This window comes from Balaenoptera acutorostrata, chromosome 1 (genome assembly GCF_949987535.1).
Source record: "Balaenoptera acutorostrata chromosome 1, mBalAcu1.1, whole genome shotgun sequence".
Lineage (NCBI taxonomy): Eukaryota > Metazoa > Chordata > Mammalia > Artiodactyla > Balaenopteridae > Balaenoptera > Balaenoptera acutorostrata.
The window spans coordinates 54,781,921-54,804,197 of NC_080064.1; the positions used below are offsets into that span (position 1 = coordinate 54,781,921).

Below are 22,277 nucleotides of genomic sequence, written 5' to 3' on the forward strand. Positions count from 1 at the left end.
AGTAAAAAAAATGAAGCATGTAAGTGGTTAATTGTATTTTACTGCTTTTGTATTTTCTCTTAAGAGTTGGGGCTATTCTTATTGATTCTTGCAAAGGTTCATTCTTTAGAACGGAAAGTTGGTGTAGTTAGTTCAAGTATATTTTGGAAGAAAAGAAAAATCAAACTACGTAAATTACTTTAGTGGAAGATTTTCTCAAGCTGAATAGAAAGATAAAAGTCCTCTTTCTGTCTACACCAAAGGTAAAATCACCCCTTTGTTTATCTTTGTGGTCTTGTTTTTACCTGTAGGTGAAAATTCTCTGTTTAGAACTGACCTACTATCTACATATCTCTGCTGTTTTTCTTCACTCAGACATATTTCCTTGTGAGAGCAGATCCTTACTATATCTTTAGATATACTGAGTCACATTTAATAGGGAGAGCTACCTTTTGAGGTACATTTCCCAACTAGAGGACTAGGGGATAAGGAACTTAAAATTATCCCCTTTCCTCGATTCCCTGCCTCCGCTTCCCCCACTTCTCCATCTTTTTACTTGGTTTAATGGGTTTGTTGTTGTAGGTACTATGCTCAGCTAAATCTTGGTATCTTTTTTCTTTTTTCCTGCAGGCTACTTCTTCATAGACATAAAAATCAATATTTAACTGGAAACGAAGCATCACTTAAAATCCTCTCAAATTCCTAATTCCAAAGAATTGATAACATTTCTCTGATCAAGAAAAGAAGTGATTGACTGCGTGTTAAAAGTATTCCGGCATTGGTCCTGTTATTTTTCCTCTCCCTAAATTTGAGAAGAAATATGGAGAAATGCTACTTGATGACAGCTGTTGTCTTACTAGGACTAACAGTACGGTGGACAGTTTCTCTTAATTCTTACTCAGGTAATGCATTTTTCGTTTAAGATAGGTAAATAATTTTTTGAATCAGTTTTCTTGTTTGTTTTTTGAGGTTTTTAGTTTTTGGTAATAGTTTATAGTCTTCTGACCAGGACAGAGAAGAATTTTAGGTTTTATTGGTGTAGTCAAGAAAGTACACTTAAGCATCTAATTCTAATAAGTAGAATTTGTATAAGAGCTAAATAGAAGCATGGGCTTTGTGATAATGATAAAACAAAGATGTGTTTTAAATGGGAAGATGACAGGTTGAGAAACAATGATCTATTAGGCATTGAAGAGAGAAATGAGCTAGTACTTCAAAGGGGGAGCAGAATCAAAAGAGGCTTTTTTGTTTGTTTATGGTAGAGAAGGCATGTTACTACATTGAAAGGAAGAGACCAGTGGAGAATAAGATTGGGGACGATGTGAGAGAAAGGGAGGAGGAATTGATGGAGTGTGGTCCTGGAGGCTGGGGATGGGATTAAATTTAACCTTGTGAGTATTTATTTAATACTTCTCATGTTCCAGGCATTATGCTAAGTGCTAGAAATCTCATGTTCCAGGCATTATGCTAAGTGCTAGAAATTCCAGGTGAATACTTAAATACTTAATGGCTCCTGTACTTAAAGTGTCCACATTTTAGTAGATAAGTAGTCACAATACAAGGTGATAATTATAATGTTGAAGTATGTGTGAGGTTCAAAGGTAACATAGAGAAATGAGTGATCAGGGTGCATTGGAGAAAACTTTTCAGAGAAGATGATTTTTGAGTTCAAGGTTTGAAGGATGAGTTGGAATTTGCTAGGCAAATGAAATGGGGAAGATACTCTAGACAGCAGAACATGTGCGAAGACATGGTAGATGGCATGAGAGCATGGTTAGAAGTGTTTGGTATTGGATAGCATAAAAAGAAGGAACGAAAAGGATGGGGAGGGATGGCTAGAGATTTGGCTATACAGTTAGCTCAGGAAATTATTTGTGTCTTAGAAAAATAACTTTCATTTTAATAAAAAATTATTGTAGCGAGAAAGTTGGGTGTAAAGAGACAAATTAGACAATCTTAGTAATAGAATTAAGAGCTACTCTTTTTTAAGTATTTACCAAATGCTAGACACTGAGCATTTTCCTTAATACCACACCAGTGAAGATAGGTATTATCTCTAATTTACAAGTGGAAAATGAGACAACCAATAAATGACAACTGGGACTCAAATATAGTTATATTTTATTCCAGAGTCAGTGCTTTAACTCTGCTCTGTGGCCTCTGAGAAAGAAGTCTTGAGCTAAGTCAGTTAGTTGAAAGATGGAGAAATGAATTTAAGGAATATTGAGGAAGTAAAATCACTTGAATGCAGCCATAGCCTTGGGTTCAAATCTTAGTTCTTTCACCTGTTGGCTGCCTGATCTTGGAGAAGGTTCTTAATCTTCATGAACCTTGTGTACCTCTTCTACAAACTATGAATATTAATATGTACTTTAACAGAGTTGTTGTGAGGATTGAGATAATATATATGGATTGTGCTTTATTTTTAGTAATGTAGGAATATAATCAGCACATTAGTGGTTCATAACTGTTTCTCATTTGATCCTGACATCAGATCATTTAACTCCAAAATATTTATCGAGTGTCTGCTTTGCAGCAAAAATAGGTCTTGCTGGTGATCATATCTTTAGGTCTGGTCTTTAGGGTGGCCAAGAATAATACATGGTATGTACCTGTGATATTGTGATTCATAATAAGACATATATATTTGGTCTTCATCTGTGGTTTTGGCACAGAGCTCCTAAAACCGCTGGAATTTTCTAAGTGAGATGATAAAATTGTCTTTTGTTATGTTAATGAGGTGGCTTTGGTTCCCCCACTTAAGGATGGAGCCTGGTTGCCAGGCGAACCAACCTTATGCTTAGAGGGTGGGAACTTTCAATCCCACCCCCTGATTTCTGGGGAGGGGAGGGGAAGAGTTAGAGATTGAATCATTGCCTATGGCCAGTGATTTATTAGTCATGCCTATGTAATGAAACCTCTATTAAAACCCAAAAGGACTGGATTTGGAGAGCTTCTGGGTTGGTGAACACGTGGAGATGCTGGTAGAGTGGCATGCCTGGAGAGGGCATGGAAGCTCTGCACTCCTTTCCCCACACCTTGCCCTATGCATCTCTTCCATCTGGCTGTTCCCAACTTACATCCTTTTATAATAAACCAGTAATCTAGTTAAGAAAAATATTTCTCTGAGTTCTGTGAGCCACTCTAGCAAATTGATCGAACCTAAAGAGGAGATTGTGGGTACCTCTGATCTATAGCCTGTCAGAACTTTGTGTGATAACCTGGATTTGCCATTGACACCCTGAGTTGGAGGGGGCAACCTGCAACCTGTAGGCAGTAGGTCTTGACACTGGTGTCTGAAGTGGGGGTGGGGTGTGGGATGCAGTCTTGTAGGACTGAACCCATAACTTATGGGATCTAATGCTATCTCCAGGTAGATAGTGTCAGAATTTAGTTGAGATATAGGATACCCAGGTGGTGTTCAGAGAATTGCTTGCTGGATGTGTGTGGGAAACCCCCCCCCCCGCAAATGTTGTAATTGGGTCTTAGAATCACACTTTTACTTCCCTAGAGAAGTTCACAGTCTAGTGGGTAGAGCAGACATGTAGATATATATTACATTAAAATATAGTGTGGTATAAACAAAGTAGACTGGGAGCATAAGGGACTTCTAATTCAGATGAGAAAGGCTTAGAATGCAGTAAGTTCCCTACATACGAACCTTCAAATTGCGAACTTTCAAAGATGCGGACGTGTGTTCGCCTGTCCAATCACGTGAATTAGTTCACGTGACTGGCGTACCTTGTCACGTGTGTGCATCCTCTACAAGTGGTTGTGCTTTTGTGTACTTTACTGTACAGCACTGTATAGAGTACAGTAGTACAGTATCTTTATTTCAAGCCCAGGATGTCCAGAAGCAAGCGTAAAAGCAGCAGTGACATAGCTGGTACTGCTAAGAAGTGCCAGGAATTGGAGGCCCAGAGAAAGGATGAAGAGAGACAAGAGGAAGAAGAAGTAACTGAAGACGCAGGAAATGGCAAGGGGATTTTCTTTATTTGGGGAGGCACTGTTAGTTTTGAGGCACAGGACCCAAACGTAGAATGGTACACGAAGGTTGCAGCAGCCGTTCAGAATGCAATTCAGTGCTACCGTGTCATCTATGACGAGAAAAACAGAGCTACTGCCCAGACATCACTGGATTGTTTTTTCAAGAGGGTAGGTAGAATTGAATCCAGCAAGGAACCAGAACCTGTGCCGTCAGCGTCAGGCCTGAGTGAAATTGCAGCTTGCCCTCTGTCTGCTATTGCTGACGATCCTTCAGCTCTACCATCTCTCACCTCCTCTCCGTCCTCCAGTCAGTAACTCTTCTTGCCTGTTCACTTGATGCCCGCCCCTGTATGCCAGCTGTTGTACTGTACTACTGTACTTTTCAAGGTACTGTACTGTAAGATTAAAAATGTTTTCTTTATTTTTTGTGTCCGTTTGCTTTTTATGTATTATTTGTGTGAAGAGTATTATACCTATTACAGTACAGTACTATATAGCTGATTGTGTTAGTTGGGTACCTAGGCTAACTTTGTTGGACTTAACGAATGTGCTCTCGGAACGGAACTCTTTAGTGTGTAGGGGATTTGCTGTGTAACATTAAAGTTTGTTCTAAAACGGAGGGAAGAATTTTACTAGGCAGAAAAGGAGGTGAGGAGAGTATTCCAGTAAGAGGAAATAGCATGACCAAGGGATGAGAGTTCTTTGAGGTTTGGTGAGGATGTAAGTGTGACTGGAATACAGGGTGCATGGTAAGTGGAACAGTAAGAGATGGGGTGGCAGAAATAAATTTGAGGCAGACTGTGAGCCAAAGTAATGTGTGAGGGATTTATCTTTTGGGCAATAGAGGTTTTTAAGCCGGGAATTCACATAATCAGATTTGTTTTTTAAGAAGACAGCTTTAGAGGCAGCATGGCGTTTGGAGTAGAACGTGTAGAGACTGATGGTAGCATCTATGTGTAGTGGCCTCATATATGTTTATAATGCTTATTTGAAGTTGTTATGCATAGCTGGTTTCAGTGGTCTTGGAAAGGGATGGTAAGGGCCTGGACTAAGTGACTAAATTTGAGAGCCATAATAGGTAAAAATGTGACTAAATTTGAGAGCCACATTAGGTAAAAATCAGCAAAATTTAATGACTAATTGTATGCAAAGATAAATAAGAAGGAAGAGTTTGAGAATGAGTCTGGTTTCTAAGTTTAGAGATACTGAGACTGAAAACTGAGAGGTAGGGCAGATTCAGTGGGGGAAGGTAATGAATTCTCTTTTGGTTATGTTAAGATTTGGGTGCATTTTAGTCATATAAAAAAGCGGGAATTTTGGGAGATGCAACTTGACTGGGGGCACAGGAACACATAAATCCATCTTCAGCTGGTCACAGAGAACACTTTGTTATTAGAGTTAGTTTCTAGCTTCATACTCCAGTGCAGGCTGGTGGTGACCTTGGCAGGGCCAATAGCAGGACTTCTTTTTTCTTGGCTAGAATCAAAGTAGGCAGATCCTATTTTGTCCAATTTCTCTTTAAGCTCATGCCTAACCTCAGAGCTAGAACAAAGCAAGTGCAAGAGGTGAACCAGAAATCATTTGTGCCAATTCCTAGAGCCAATTTTATGTAGGTGGTCCATTCTGAGCCTTTCTAGTATTGAGGCACTTCCCAAGAGGGAGGGTTCCTATTACTCCACATTCTTCACAGCATTTGGTAGTGTTAAACTTCTGAATTTTTGCCAGGCTGGAGTGTGTGAAATGATATTTTATTGTGATTTTAATTTTAATTTCCTTCATTGCTGAATTCATTTATTTATTTTGAATTTCATTTCTAAAAGATTGAGCATACTTTTGTGTTTATTAGTCATTTGCATTTCCTTCTCTGTGATATTTGCTTATATCATTTGTACATTTGTATTAGTTTTTTTCTTATGTATTCTATATTTTGGCTTTTGTTTTTTTCCTATGTGTTTTGTATTCTGGAAGCTAACCTTTGTACAAGTTGCAGATATCTTCTCCCAGGTAATGGCTTATCTTTTCACACTTTAAGGTGTCTTTTGGTGAACAAGAGTTTTTGACTTTAAAATAATGAAATTTATCAATCTTTTTCCTTTACAATTTGTGCTTTTGTATCTTTAAGAAATCCTTCCCTACTTCTGGGTCACAAAGATATTTTTCTAAAATTTTCTTCTAAAAATTGTAAGATTTGGGAATTCTCTGGCGGTCCAGTGGTTAGGACTCTGCACTTTCAATGCCGAGCGCGCGGGTTCAACGCCTGGTCAGGGAACTAAGATCCTGCAAGCCGTGTTGCGTGGCCCACAAAAAAAAAAAAAAAAATTGTAAGATTTGTCCTTCCTGTTTAAGTCTTTATCTCCTTGGAACTGAACTTTATGTATAACATGTGAGTTAGGGAGCCATTAAAAATTTTTTTTTTCACATGGATAAAAACAGTTGTTTCAGCTCATTTATTGAATAGTCCATCCTTTCCCATAAATCTGCAGTACCAGCTCTGTCTCTATCAGGTTTTCATGCACACAAGGGTCTGTTTCTGGCTCTCTCATTCTGATCCATTGGTTCATCACTGCCATGTCTTATTACTATAATTTTACCTTGTCTTGATATGTTGTGAGGCAAGTTCTCCTACCTGATAGTCCCACTTCACTGGTGTCTGAGCTATTCTGGGCTTTGCTATTTCATATTGTAGTAGGAAGAATTTCTTAAATGGTCCCCCAAAGATGTCCTGCCTTAATCCCCAGAACCTGTGAAAATGATGAGATCTATTTGGGAGTGATGATATTATGTCATATGACATAATTGACTTTAAGATAGAGAGATTGCATTGGATTATCCAGGTTTGCCCACTGTAATCACATGAGACCTTAAAAGCAGAGAACTTTCTCCAGCTGACAGTAGAAGGGAACCCTGGAGAGATTCAGATCATAAGGACGCAGCACTTTTGCTGGTTTGACAATGGAGGGGGCCATGTGAGAAGGAATAGGAGTGGCCTCTAGTTGCAGAGAGTGGCCCCCAGCTGATAGTCAGCAAGGGTACAGCGACCTCAGACCTGCAGCCAATCGCCTGAATGAACTTGGAACTGAATCCTTTCCCCAGGCCTCCAGGTAAGTGTCTAGACTGGCTGATACCTTATTTTGGCCTTGTGAGCCCTGAACAGAGAACCAAGTTATGCCCACCCAGACTTCTGACCTATAGAACTATTAGATTACAAAAGAATATTGTTTTAAGCTGCTAATTTTGTAATAATTGTTATACAGCAATAGAAAGCTAATACACACATGTGTCTTTTTTTTTTTTTTTTTGGCTGGTGGGATCTTAGTTCCCTGACCAGGGATTGAACAGCAGTGAAAGCACCAAGTCTCAACCACTGGACCATCAGGGAATTCCATATATGTCTTTTTTAAAAATCAGATTGTTAAAGTCCTATGGAAAACCCTGTTGGGATTTTGACTGGAATTATATTCTATACTATTGATTAATTTGGGTGGAATTGACAATCATTACCATAGTAGGTAGGGCTTCTGATTCATTAAGATGGTATGCTTCTCCATTTATTTGTCTTCTTTAATGTCTTTCAACAAAATTTTATAGTTTTCTACATGAAAGTCTTATACATCCTTTCTTAGATGTATTCCTAGGTGTCTTAAGTATCTTTTCTTCCTCACCATTGTAGATGGTATCTTTTAAAAAGTTGCTTTTCTAAATGCTTTTTCCAGGGGTATAAAAATGTGGTTTATTTTTTAATATTTGGTAACTTTCCTAAACTTGTAATTCTAATAATTTCTCTGAAGCATTTTTTGGATCTTCTGTGTAAAATAAAGTTATCCATGAATAATGACAGTATTATTTCTTCTTTTCTACTTCCTACCATTTTTATTTCTTTTTTCTTGTCTTAATTCTAGGACCTTATTACAGTGTTGAATAGAAGTAGTGATTCAGGCTTCTTTCTCTTGTTCCTAATTTTAATAGATGCTTTTAATTTACCATTGAGTATGTTTTTGTTCTTTCTAGCATTGCACCAACTTTGCATTCCTAGAATAACTCTATTTGTGATATATTATCTTTTTTTTAAAGTATATTGATAGATTTGGCTTATTAATTTTTTATTTATGATTTTAGCATCCATGCTTACAAATAAAATTGGCCTGCAATTTTACTTCCTTAAAATGCCTTTGTCAGATTTGTTATCAAGGATGTGCTAGCCACATAAAATGAATTAGGGAGTATACTGTCTTTTCCTAAAATCTGGAATAGTACTCAAGACTGGAATTGTTTTTGGTTTAAAATATATGTTCTCCAGTTTAATAGTCTGCATATATCCATTTACTTAATATCAGTTGCTTTGATTCAAATTTTTTATATTCTTACTGATTTTTGCCCAGTTGATCTACCAGTTATTGAGAGAGCTGCAGTTTCTTTTTGTAGTTCTGTCAATTTTTGTTTTAATATTTTAAATCTATATTATTAGGTGATTTAGAATTTTTTTCCTTGTGACTTGAATTTCATGACATCATTGTCATGTCCCTGTTTATTTACAGTAATGCTTTTGTCTTAAAGTCTATTTCCTCTAAAATTAATATAGCTTTACTAGTTTTCTTTAGGTTAATTTTTGCTTGGTATATCTTCTTCTATTCTTTTACCCTCTACCTCTGAATCCCTATGATTTAAATATGTCTAACCAATTCCCCTCCCTAATTCCATTTTCTCTCCCCTATTGATTTGGAAGCTATACTTTATTTTGTTCTTTCAGGGCTTACTCTGGAGATTTTCACATACATATTTAACTTAACAAAACCTAAAATTCATATTTATATCCTCTTTTTGAACAACACTAGGACCTTAGAACGTTTTAACTCTAGTTACAAATCTTCACCTCCTGCCCCAAATTAAAATGGTATTATTGCCTAGGATTTCAGTTCTTTCATGATTTTAGATGTTAGTCACTGTTATTTTATACAATTTATAGTTATCCAGTTTTACCCTCATTTTCTTTGTTTACCCTTCCTTCTTACATAGTACATCTTCCTTTGAGATCATTTTCTTTCTTCCTGAAGTACATCTTTGGGAGGGTTGTTTTTTTTTTTTTTTAGTGAGAGTCTGTTGCTGGCAAACTCCATTTTTGTCTGAAAATACCTTTATTTTGCTCTTTGTTGTAAAGTTTTTCTGGGTATGGAATTCTGTATTGACAGTTATTTTCTCTTAATACTTTGAAAATCTTCTCTCATTGTTTTTTAGTTTCTGTTGCTTATGTTCAGACATCAGCTGTCATTTTAATTGTTACTCCTTAGTAGGTGATTTGTCTTTTCTCTCTTGCTGCAATTTCACTATGGTATATCTACATGTGAATATTAAAAATTTTGTCTTAGGATTTTTTGGGATTTCTGACTCTAAGGAATGGTACCCTGTGTCTGTTTAGAAACTGCTCAGCCAACTGTCTCTTCTCATACTTTTTCTTCCTTGTAGAACTCTGGTTAGGTATATATTATATCTTTGTTCTTTTAATCATTCAGCAGGTGTGTGTAGGACACTCACTTTATGCCAAGGGTAGGTGATATAGCAGAGAATAAAATAGACAACAGTTTCTTCACCTCATTGACTTCAAAATTTTGTTATCTCTTCAAATATTGCATCTCTCTCATTTCTATTCTCCTTGTGCAAACTATGTTGGGTCTTTTCATTCTCTCTATACCTCATAATTGCTTGTATTTCCCTTCTCATAGTTTCTTCATACTGCTTTCTTTATAATCATCAGATCTGTCTTCCTGTTCATTACTTTTCTCTTCAGCTGTGTTTAATCTGTTTTTTTTACCCATCTATTGAGTTTTCAAATTTCAACTATTACATTTTTAATTTCCAGAACTTCTACTTGTTTCCTTTTCAGATCTTTTTGATCATTTCTGATGATCTCTTGTTCTTCAACATACTCTTAATGTCTTCTCTTATATCTTTAAACATACTAAACATGCTTATTTTATATTACCTATCAGAAAATTCTAATACCTGCAGTCTGATTTCATAGTTAGTTGTTTGTTGTTGACTCTTGCTTATGTTATTTTGTTTCTTCATGAGTTTAGTGATTTTTTTAAAATTGTGAGCTCATGTTACTTAGAACTTTTATCTGTGGGAATTCTTTGAGGCCTCAGTTTACTGTGTATTTCTCCACAGAGGGTTTGGGTTGCCTCCTCCCAGGCACCTGGGGCACTTTTAACAAAAGTCAAACTAAATTCTCATCTTAAGATTCCTTTGGCAAATACTTGATGTGAATTCAGGCCCCAAACTGGGTGAGTGCAGACTTATGGTTAGGAATTTTTGGGAGACTTTTTTTTTCCTGTACTACCAAGAGCCAAGGCAGAGATAAATACTATCTTCACCATCTCCTCAAAGGCTTTGTATTTTTAATCCTAGTAGAGATTTTTCTGACATTGAATTCCTACTTGTTCAAGTACTAAGGCTTTGCCTCCTTACTTATGGCATAGAGCTTTTCAGTACCTAGGGTATAAGCCACCGAAGATCATTGGATTCCCTCAGGACAAATGCGTAGTCTTCTGGGTCTATGCTTTTTTTGTTGTTTCTGGCCTCTAAGGAATTCTCTTATTTTGCTGCTGATTCAACCATATATTAAAATTGTACATGTATAATATATAAAATAAATAATTAAAAAATATATACTTTCCCTGTATTGGAGGTGTTTTTCTGACCTTCTGAGTCTGCCATGTTGCTGGAAACTAGTTTCATCTGTATTTTTTAAAGCTCCACAGGTTATTCTGATTTTTACAAAAGGTTGATAGAGATGATGGTTGAAGCCACAGAGTTGGGAGTATCTGTAGTACAGAAGAAAACGGATTTAACCACTGATCATCTTCACAGAGAAGGGGTAATGATTAAAGGAGACTGAGAAGAAATCATGTAAGATTAGAGCCTGGAGAAGTTATTATCCTGGAAGCCGGGGAATTAGAGAATTTTAAGAAATAAGGACTGGCCAACAGTGTCAAGTTCTAGACATGTCAAGTAGAATGAAAATTTATAATAGACAAAGGATCACTAGGAGGCCATTGTGAGCTTCCTAACTACCAGAACATAATGGACTAAATGGGAGTTAATAAGTGGACATAGCAACTTTTAAGAAGTTTGTCAGTGAATGGAAGGAGGGAGTTAATTGGTAGCTGGAATGGGATAAAGGAGGGCTGAGGAAAAGCCCAGTTAAAAGTTGTCATATGAAATATGTAATTTGTGTTACCTTTGCTTTCAATCCGTAACTGGTCCTTTGGATAGTCATTCCCTTTTCTTACTTCAGGCTGTATTACTCCTGATCATTATTTAGTTTGCAATCCTATGTCTTCTAATTTTCCTTTAGTCTTCTAATTTTGACAGATATATTATTTTCTTTGCACTCTTTATCTCAAGAGAAAGTTAAATTAATATCACGGTATAGGGTTAAATAATTTTAAAAAAATCACACCATTTCAGTATTACTAGTGTACATAACCAAATGCTTAATGGGAATCAAGTAGAGGACAACACGCATATATAATACTTTTCTATCCCTGTGGCTTACATACATTACTTATTCTAACATTTCTCTCCTAAAGTCTGAGTTTACTCAGTTACTTCCCTCATCTGAAAACAGGACTCCTGTTACTTATTTTATTTATTTTTAAAAATTATTTATTTATTTATTTTTGGCTGTGTTGGGTCTTCGTTGCTGCTGCAGGCTTTCTCTAGTTGCAGCAAGCAGGGGCTACTCTTCGTTGTGGTGCACGGGCTTCTCCTTGTGGTGGCTTCTCTTGTTGCAGAGCGTGGGCTCTAGGTGCACGGGCTTCAGTAGTTGTGACACGCAGGCTCAGTATTTGTGGCTCACGGACTCTAGAGCGCAGGCTCAGTAGTTGTGGCACATGGGCTTAGTTGCTCCATGGCATGTGAGATCTTCCCGGAGCAGGGCTCAAACCTGTGTCCCCTGCATTGGCAGGCGGATTCTTAACCACTGCGCCACCAGGAAAGTCCTCTTACTTATTTTAGACCTTACTCTTAACAGTATGGAGTTAACTTAAAAAACTAAAAATAGAGTTACTGTATGATCCAGCGATCCCACTCCTGGGCATATATCTGGTGAAAACTATAATTTGAAAAGATGCATGCACCCCAGTGTTCATTGCAGCAGTATATACAATGGAAGGAACCTAAATGTCCATTGACAGATGAATGGTTAAAGAATATGTACAATAGACTATTACTCAGTCGTAAAAAAGAATGAAATAATGCTGTTTACAGCAATATGGATGGACCTAGAGATTATCGTACTAAGTGAAGTAAGCCTGACAGACAAATATCATGATATCACTTGTATGTGGAATCTTAAAAAAATGGTACAAATGAACTTACTTCTAAAACAGAAATAGACTCACAGACATAGAAAACAAATTTATGGTTACCAAAGGGGAAAGGGAGAGGAGGGATAAATTAGGAGTTTGGGATTAACATATACACACTACTATATATATATAAAATAGATAACCAACAAGGACCTACTGTATAGCACAGGGAACTATACTAAATATCTTGTAATAATCTATAAGGGAAAAGAATTTTAAAAAGAATAGATATATATGTATGTATAACTGGATCACTTTGCTGTATACCTGAAACTAACACTGCATTGTAGATCAACTATACTTCAAAAACAAATAAGTTAAACCTTACTCTTAAATTGTCTTCTAAGAAAGTCAACAGAACAAGAGTATTTTTGGATTACTATGTAAGAAGAGTATTGTTATTGCATATTAAAATATTTGTAGCATCTTTTGTAGGTGGTTGTTATATATTTTTGTCATTTTTCAGATGAGAAAAATAAAAATGCTAAATACTAAGAAAAATGGTGATTCTGTCAGAGTTCTCAACTCCATCGTAAACAGTGTGACATTTAGTGTTCATGTGTGACGAACTTCTGTATCATAGGAGGCTGGGAGGATTACTGAATGAGTGTAACATCTGTGATGCCGTTGAGATTTTTTTCCCTCTATTAATTAAAATACTTATTTTGGTTATAATTTGTTTCTAACATGCTTATTTTAGTTTGCTTTTTGTTTTTCTTGTTTTAAGATTGTAATTAGGAAGCACTGGAGTGAGGAAGCTCAGGTGAGCTTGCTTAGTATTAGTCCGTTATTTCTTCTTTGGAAATGCACATACTGTATAGTTTCTCTCAGCTGACCCATTGTTATTTGTAATGTTTCCTCTCACTCACTAAGGATATATAAAAGGGGGATTATTATGGAAAATTTTAACCAAATTCTCTTCCCTTAGAATGTTTAAAGTTTCAATGTAAAGGCAATTAGTATGTATTGTTATCAAAGAAACTACTTGTTTTTTAAATTCTAACATAATTCTGAATAGTTCAGCAATTAATAAAATGAACATTTAAGTGGTGCTTAAGCCCATTTTCCTAAGAATGAGACAAAATTGAAGCTTTGTAAATGTACATTAATACGTTTTCTTTACATAATTCTGAATCTCATGTAAATGAATTTGTAGAATTAATCACAGTAGAAAGAATCCATTTTGCCCTTCCCAAGTGAAGCTCCCATAGGTACAGTTGGGTTGCTCTTCTGGGTTGCTTTAAGGGCACTTTAGCAGTTTTAAAAACTTAAGTACTAACTTCATAGCCAGTGTCAGCTGAATTTATTGAAGTAGGTCAGACTCTGGATAGAAACTTGTTTCTCAACCCTGAAGAGAGTCATTATCCATTCTTCTGTTTGTTAGAGAATGGTAATAAATTCTTCCACACTGACCCCAAGTCTAGAGCAATTTCAGAAAATCTAGATAGCTGGATTTTTTCAGGTGTAGGAAACTACTTAAGATCCTCTATGACTTAAGTAGTTTCCTATGCCCACTGTATAGGTATTATCCCAGTGGGCCAAAAACAAGCAAACAAAAGCAAAAGAAAAAAAATAAAAATCAATTCCTTTCTCCCTGTAGACAGCAGCTGTATCACCAAAAAGAGAAACTGCCCCCACAGCACACACACATCTATAAAGTGCACACGTAAAGATGCAGTTAATTCAGTGGGAAATTATTTTCCTTCTTTAAAAAAATTGTAAGTTAATCTCCCCCTCCTGTTCAGTTAACTGAGCAAGTTTTAACTGAAAGTATGTACTGTATGCCTAGCAATATGTTTCCTGTGAACTCTGGAAAAATCACATTCTATGCCCACTGGAATTAAAATTCTTATTTGGGTAGCTATTAGAAAATAGTATAATCATGTGACAAAATATATGATACTGAAAATATAAGTATTATGAGAAGTCAATACTTTTTTTTTTCCTTTTTAAAATCTACTTGACTTACCTATTTTGATTTCTACGTTTTTTCATATGCTGTTTATTAAACAGAAGGAGGAGATATAGCTCTGAGATACTGTGGTAATGGGTTTTCAATTCACTAAACAATTGATATACTTCAAGTTTGGTATTTATTTTTTGTTATGGCTATTGTCTTCTATTTCCTATTCAAATCGTGGCTCTACTGTTTACTCTCTGACAAGGTCATAGGTATTGAGATTAAACGCCAGTGGGTTTGAATGTTACTAGCTGTGTCTTATTGGCTGTGTGACACTGGGCAAGTTATTTTAAAATTTCAGTCTCGGTCTCCTCATCAGTAAAATGTTGGTAAAATCATAGGTTGCAGATCAAATGAGTTACATCTAAAGCTCTTGGCATTTTATTTTGCTCTTAAGTACTTAATGAAGTTTTCACTACTGCAGTTGCTAATAATTCTTTTTCCTTAATCACTCTGACAATCCCTAGCCTAATATGAAGAAAATAAGTATTTCAACACTTGCTTGTTAGACTTACTGTAATGAATAATAAAATAATATATATAAGTATGATGTCTATAGTTTGCCCTTAATAAATATTAGTTCTAAGAAGTCAATAATTAATGATCAGTATGTTTTTAATTTATAAGGGAAGGTTTTGTGGAGAATTTGGCAGTTGGGATGGTTCTTAAAGGTTGGATACGAGTTGATAAGAGAGGTGTATGAATAGGGAGAGGAAGTAAGCAGCATGAGCAGAGGCTTGGAATTTCAAAATGACAGATAGTAACTTAAAGATGTTTTGAGACAAGAACCAGTATATGGGCATTGTGTTAAAGTAGCCTTCGCATAATTAATTGGTCTGCCATCACAAACTGCTTAGTGTTGCACATTCAGTAAGTGGAAAATAAGGGACTCAAAAATTCAAATCTTTTTGAACTTAAAATCCTTGCTATATCATACTGATAATATTGACATCCTTCCTACATCATCATTCACTGAGAATCTGCTAGGTGCAATTACATCCTGAGAATGCAAAAATGAATAAGATATGGTGCTTTCTAAGAGAGAGACAGGGGTAGGTTTGTTTGTGTGTATACACATGTGCCTGTACCGTGGGTAATTTTTTTACGTCAATCACTCAACGTGTATATGCTTTGGAGATGTTAATCTGCTTTTCCCATGATTATCTCATACTGGGAGTATCTCCTTGGGTGGAGATGCTAGCATTTAAAGAATAGTGGTATCATACAGCTGTTAAATGCAGAAAATCTACTTAATGTAGTGTTCCAAAGCTGGAGAACGTCTGGGTTAGAGTTCAGTGATTGATAACATATCATTCACCAATGTGGCACGCCTTCCCAGTGGATTAATGAATATATTTGACTGTATGTGATTTTCACTTGCTGATTAAGAAACCTGTGTCTGTACTGTACCTATTTGGGCCTTCTCACAGTTTTGTAGTCAACTGTTAGCTAAATAGTGGTTGTTTACTATTTACTAAATGGAATTACCCTTATATCATTTAAAATGATTTAAGGTTAACAACCTACCTTAACCAGGTTGTGAGGCAATACACAGTAGGAGCCAAGAACATGGATTATAGAGCCAGCCTGCCTGGATTCCAGTCCAGACTCTGCTATTCATTACCTGGGTGACCATTGCCTCTGTTTTGCTAGCTGTCAAGTGGGGATGATAATAATACCTGCTCCATTGTTGTATTTGGCATGTAGTAGACACTGTCAATTGTTAGTTATTAAAGATCCATTTTCCCTTATTTGCAATTTTGAAGTAAAAAAAAAACTATAAAGTGGCAGTTTTTATATAACTCATTTGACATCAAAGCCTGACCTAACCAATGTCTTTGCAATATATAGTCCGTTTTTGGTTCTATACTTGACCTGAAGTTATTTACATTTAGTTTCTAAAAGCCTTTGGTAAAATATAGACATTTGTTATTATTATTGTTTTATGATACTTATTGGACAGTATAGTTGACAGTCTTTCTCATGAAGTAAAAATAAACTTGGCTATCTTATGATTAGTATTACCAACTAATTAATTAAAAACTAATTAAGGGACTTCCCTGGTGGTCCAGTGGTTAAGACTCCGTGCTTCCAATGCAGGGGGTGCAGGTCTGATCCCTGGTTGGGGAACTAAGATCCCACATGCCGCGCGGCATGGCCAAAAAAAAAAACAAAACAAAACTAATGTTAATAACTAATTAATGTTAACAATATTTATTGAATGTTTATGTGTGCCAGGTACTATACAGGTTATTTTATGTTCATTATTTTCTTTATTCCAGCAGTCCTTGAGGTGACAGTATTGATTCTGTTTTTAATGTACTGAGGCTTAGGGAGGTTAAGTCATTTGCTCAGGGGTACACAGTCACTCAGTGTGCTAGCAGTGCCAGTATTCAGACCTCATCTCTCTGACTTTTTGGGTAACTTCTGTGTTCTTTTCCTCCACCTATACTATCTCTATAATTTAGAAAATTTTCATAAGGAAATTTTCATAAGGATTTTATTTCATAAGGAAATAAAATCACTGATATACTAAAGTGTATTTTTATTTTGCTTTTTTTACCTTTCATCTTAGGTGCTGGAAAGCCCCCTATGTTTGGCGATTATGAAGCTCAGAGACACTGGCAAGAGATTACTATTAATTTGCCGATCAAACAATGGTATGGATAATTTTAACTTGATTTTATTGTTTATCGGTCAGTTAATGTAGATTATTTGAAGATACTTAAAAGGAAAATATGCTATTTCTTCATCTTCAGAATCCTCATCTTCCTGTATACTGATGTCACATATATTACCCTGCATATTGTCGGCTCATTTGAAATTTCATCCTCCTGAAAGTTACCTATATATTTAGTTACCAGCTGGAATATGGTACTGAACTAGAACTTTGAGGATAGGACACTGTATGCCATGGAAGCTCCTCAGGACATAAACTGTGGAAGTTTATGGACTAAGAGTATTTCTTGTGGAGGTTTCGCAAAGTTTCTCCTGTAAGGAACATATGACATGAAAAAAAAGCAGTAGCTTAGTGGTGAAGAGTGTAGGGCTAGAGTCAAACTGCCAGACTTCAGATCAAGGCTTGTACTCTTTACTAGCAGTGTGAGCTTTTGCAAGTTATTTAACTATCTCTGCCACGTTTTATCACTCATAGAATGGAAATAATAGAATACATATTTCACTGGGTTATTGTGAGGATTGAATAAAATGATTCATTTAAAGCACTTTAGACCAGTGCCTGAAGTGTAATGAGTTCTCAATAAATGTTAGCTGTAGTTATATCTCACAGAAATCCATGCACTGTCATTTTTGTTGAACACATTCTGATAACAATTGATGACAGTATTATTTTACTTATTAGATGCCTGGTAGATTACTTGATTAAATCTGGCTATGCAAACTGTTTATATTGTTCTGTTGATTGCTTTGGTCACTGCTTTTATATAACTCCTTTCTGAGAGAGTTACATACAAGAACTTCATATTGAACTCTCTATTAATAGGTTGGCTGTACCCTAGTCCAAGTTTGGAGTATTTAAAATAGAGGTCAGCTAAATATTTGATACTGTTCTTTTTTTTTAATAGGTGTGTGCATGCTTGTTTATTTATTTATTTGACCTCGCTGCGCAGCTTGTGGGCTCTTAGTTCCCTGACCCGGGACTGAACCTAGGCCATGGCAGTCAAAGTGCCGAGTTCTAATGTTTAAATGGTGTGATTTCTTTTTTTTCCCCTAGGTTGAAGTTCATTGCTATATGATTCATAATGACTATCACTGAACAAGATATATCTCAATGGCACAGTTTATAAAAAAGAAAATATATCCTTGGGACAGGTTCACTATTATCAACAGTGGATATAAATCTATATTGGAAATAACATTTCTAATATTCTGAATTTTTTTGGCTAATTTTGTCAAATTTGATTAGTTTGCCATTATTGTTACCTAGCAATGTGGCTGAGGAATGGTTTCTCATTTTTTAACTTCAGTTTTCCAAGAGTGGGGACTTCCCTGGTGGTCTAATGGTTAAGACTCTGTGCTCCCAGTGCAGGGGACCCCTGGTTCAATCCCTGGTCAGGGAACTAGATCCCACGTGATGCAACTAAGAGCCCACATGCCGCAACTAAAAATCCTGCATGCCACAACTAAAGATACCACATGGGGCAACTTAAAACGCCGTGCAGCCAAATAAATAAATAAATAAATATTAAAAAAATTTTTTTTTTCAAAGAGTGAAATCTTTCTGTCTTCATCTAGAAAGTTAGCTGTAATGTAGTCAAAACTTTCAAGTGACAAAGTTGTCTAAAATGTGAAATCAGGATCTATGAGGTAAACTTTAAAAATGTCAGTTTTGGGACTTCCCTGGTGGTGCAGTGGTTAAGAATCCGCCTGCCAACGCAGGGGACACAGGTTCGAGCCCTGGTCTGGGAAGATCCCACATGCTGCGGAGCAACTAAGCCTGTGCACCACAACTATTGAGCCTGCACTCTAGAGCCTGAGAGCCACAACTACTGAGCCCACGTGCCACAACTACTGAAGCCCACATGCCTAGAGCCTGTGCTCCACAACAAGAGAAGCCACTGCAGTGAGAAGCCTACGTACCGCAGCAAAGACCCAATGCAGCCAAAAATAAATAAATAAATAAATTTGTAAAAAAAAAGTCAGTTTTATAATTCTAAATTGAAACACTTATTTATTCCATTTCAATATACATAGTTGTAAGTAATAGAGGAAAATTGAACTTTTTTTCTTTAATTTTATAATGACAATTCCTTATGTGTGAAGTCAGGAGTACTTTTGGCATCAAGTAGTAGAAAACCTAAGTAATAGTAGTTTAAACAATAAAATAATTGTCTCAATAAGTAGGTCTTTGCAGGGCTGGTAAACTGGCTCAATGATAGCAATCAAGGGACTTCCCTGGCGGTCCAGCGGTCAAGACTCCGCACTCCCAATGCAGGGGGCCTGGGTTCGATCCCTGGTCAGGGAACTAGAGCCCACATGCCTCAACGAAGATCCTGTATGCCACAACTAAGACCCAGCACGGCCAAATAAATAAATAAATATTAAAAAAATAATAATAGCAATCAAGGACTCAGGCTTTTCCATTTTTCTTCTCTTTCATTCATTCTTCTTGGCATGTTGGCTTTTCATCCTGAGGCTTTTCACCCCATGATCAATAGATGACTGCCAGGGCTACCAGCACCGTGACTTTGTACAACCATATTCAAGGCAGGAATAATAGGAATACCTTATTTTTTACCTCTCTTTTTGTTCAGGAGCAACATCTTTCCTACCCTTAAAGCAATCATTAATAGAAAGAAACGCCTGGCTCAGTGCAGGCATGGTTTATACCAGGGCTAGGAGAAGAGTCCACCTACCCTGAGCATGTTGCTTTTTTAAAAAAATCACAGGTTTATAAGTCAGGAATTGTGGGAATGACTTTATTTCAGCATTGTTTATAATTATGAGAAGCCTGAAACACTCTAAATATCTTTTAGTAGGTGAATGATTAAATAAAGTACATTTCTCCTGTGTACATGTGTACATGTTTTTCCTAAGTAGATTCCTAGAAGTGGAATCTCTAAAGTAGCCAGTTTTAATGGATACCAACACAAGAATATCTCTTTCCATATACCCTTACCAATATTTAATAATAACAACTAACACCAGACTTCTAAAATTTCCATTTCCTTGAGTACTTGTGTTGTTGAGTATCTTTTAATATATTTACTGACCATCATATTTTTTCTCAAATTTGCATATTTATATATTTCCCCCATGTTTCTTATGGATTGCTGATCTTTTTTGTAATGATTTATATGATTTAAAAATAAACAATTACATTAATTTTCTATGCTGTGTTAACAAGTGACCATAAATGGTACTTACTTAAACACACATTTATTATTGTAGTTTCTTTAGGTTAGAAGTCTGGGCACAGCTTAGTTCAATATTATGATCAGGGAGGGTCTCAGGAGGTTGCAATCCAGTTGTCATCTGAGGCTGCAGTCTAATCAGAGGCTCAACTGGGGAAGGAACCGTTTCCAAGTTCCCTCAAGTTATTGGCAGAATTAATTTCCTTGCATTTACAAGACTAAGGGCTTTGGTTTCTTGTTGGTAGCTACCCTTATTTCCTAGGGTCTACTTGCAGTTTCTTGCCATGTGGCTTCTCCAGTATGCCCACTTACTAAAATGTGACAGCTTGATTCTTCCAAGTCAGTGAAAGGGAGTCTCTGTAGCTTAGCCAGCAAGGTGGAATCTTACATATACATAAAACATAAGCACAGGCGTGACCATCCTATCACCTTTGTCGTATTTTGTTGTTTACAAGCAAGTCACAGGTCTTGCCCACACTTGAGGGGTGGGGATTGATTGTACACACTTAAGGCAGGAACACCAGGAGATGGGTTCATGGGGATGACCTTAAAGTCTGTCTGCCACAGTATTCAACAGTATACAATAGTATTCTATATTTTAATCAGTTTTTGGTGTGTGTATATATATATATGTATATATATATATGTGTGTATATTATATATGTATAAATATCTTCTTCCTGTTCTTATCTTTGAATTTTTCTTATGGTGTCTTTTGTTAAATAAATTTTTACATTTGATGTACAGAAGCTCTTTGAACTGTTCTTGAAACTTTTAAGTTTGGAACTATTTTATTTATTTATTTTTAAATTTTATTTATTTATTATTAAAAATTTTTTGTTTGGCTGTGTTGGGTCTTCGTTGCTGTGCACGGGCTTTCTCTAGTTGTAGCGGGCGAGGGCTTCTCTTCGTTGCAGTGTGTGGGCTTCTGATTGCAGTGGCTTCTCTTGTTGTGGAGCACGGTCTCTAGGCGCGCAGGCTTCAGTAGTTGTGGCACGCAGGTTCAGTAGTTGTGGCTCGTGGGCTCTAGAGCACAGGCTCAGTAGTTGTGGCGCACGGGCTTAGTTGCTCTGTGGCATGTGGGATCTTCCCAGACCAGGGCTCGAACCCGTGTCCCCTGCATTGGCAGGCGGATTCTTAACCACTGTGCCACCAGGGAAGTCCTGGAACTATTTTAAATTATAGTATTTTTTTGTAAAAAGCAAAAATACCCATGATATGTTAGAAAAAATTACATTTTGAAGTTAATGATAACACTCTTGAATATAATTTCGTTCCTTCCCATTCTGACCAGTTAGAGGAGCCTGTTAAGTTATGAACATTAGATCTAGTTTTCTTCCTTAATTCACAGAATTTTGCATGTAATAGGCTCTCGTTACATGTTGGTTGAATTGTGTTCAAAGTGTTATTAATAAAAGTATACCTGTTTCATGCAATATTTCTTTCTTTGTAAACCAAATCTTTATGTAGTCTTTGACATTCATTTTTTATTTATTTAAATTGTGATTTCGTATTGTTTCTTTAATTTTTTAGACTGTCAGAAGCAAATTCTCTTTTTGTTGCATATTTTCTTTTGTATAAGTGTTGGTCATTAAGTTTACTAATAGTTGAGTGATAACAAATTCGGTTTGCCTGTGAGAATCTTGGTTTGCCTCTGTTGTTATGGCTTAATTATTTATAGGTTCTTTCACTCTTAAGAGTACCTTGCTTTAGACAATAAATTATTTAGTCACACTACTCAATAACAACTTTTAATTGTGAGTTCACAAAAATTTTTAGGAGGGGGGAGAAAAGTTTAGATGAATTTTTTTTTTAACCTTGTATAACATTTTTTCATGTTAATTAAGTTAAATGAAGTGAGACGTCAAATATAAGTATTTCTTGAATATTGATTGTTGGAACGGCGCTTTCTTTTTCCTTTTTCTTCAGGTATTTTAACGGCAGTGATAACAACTTACAGTATTGGGGATTGGACTATCCACCTCTTACAGCTTACCATAGTCTTTTATGTGCATATGTGTAAGTTTTTCTTCCTTGACATAACTTTAAATATTTATGCCCTTAGCAGATGTAGTAAGGAAGAGTTTGTTGAATAGAGGAGAGCTCATTTGT

General features: G+C 36.2%; 1 protein-coding gene across 2 annotated transcripts in view; it reads left to right on the top strand.

Moving 5' to 3' along the window:
- Window positions 1-22,277, top strand: part of ALG6 (ALG6 alpha-1,3-glucosyltransferase) — a 59,270-nt gene that overhangs the window by 3,507 nt on the left and 33,486 nt on the right. For both annotated transcript variants that reach the window (XM_057552962.1, XM_057552956.1), the window contains exons 2-4: window positions 610-881; window positions 16,868-16,952; window positions 22,095-22,184. In XM_057552962.1, the coding sequence (XP_057408945.1) occupies window positions 800-881; window positions 16,868-16,952; window positions 22,095-22,184 (257 nt within the window). In that variant the 5' untranslated portion in view covers window positions 610-799. The remainder of the gene's footprint in view (window positions 1-609; window positions 882-16,867; window positions 16,953-22,094; window positions 22,185-22,277) is intronic.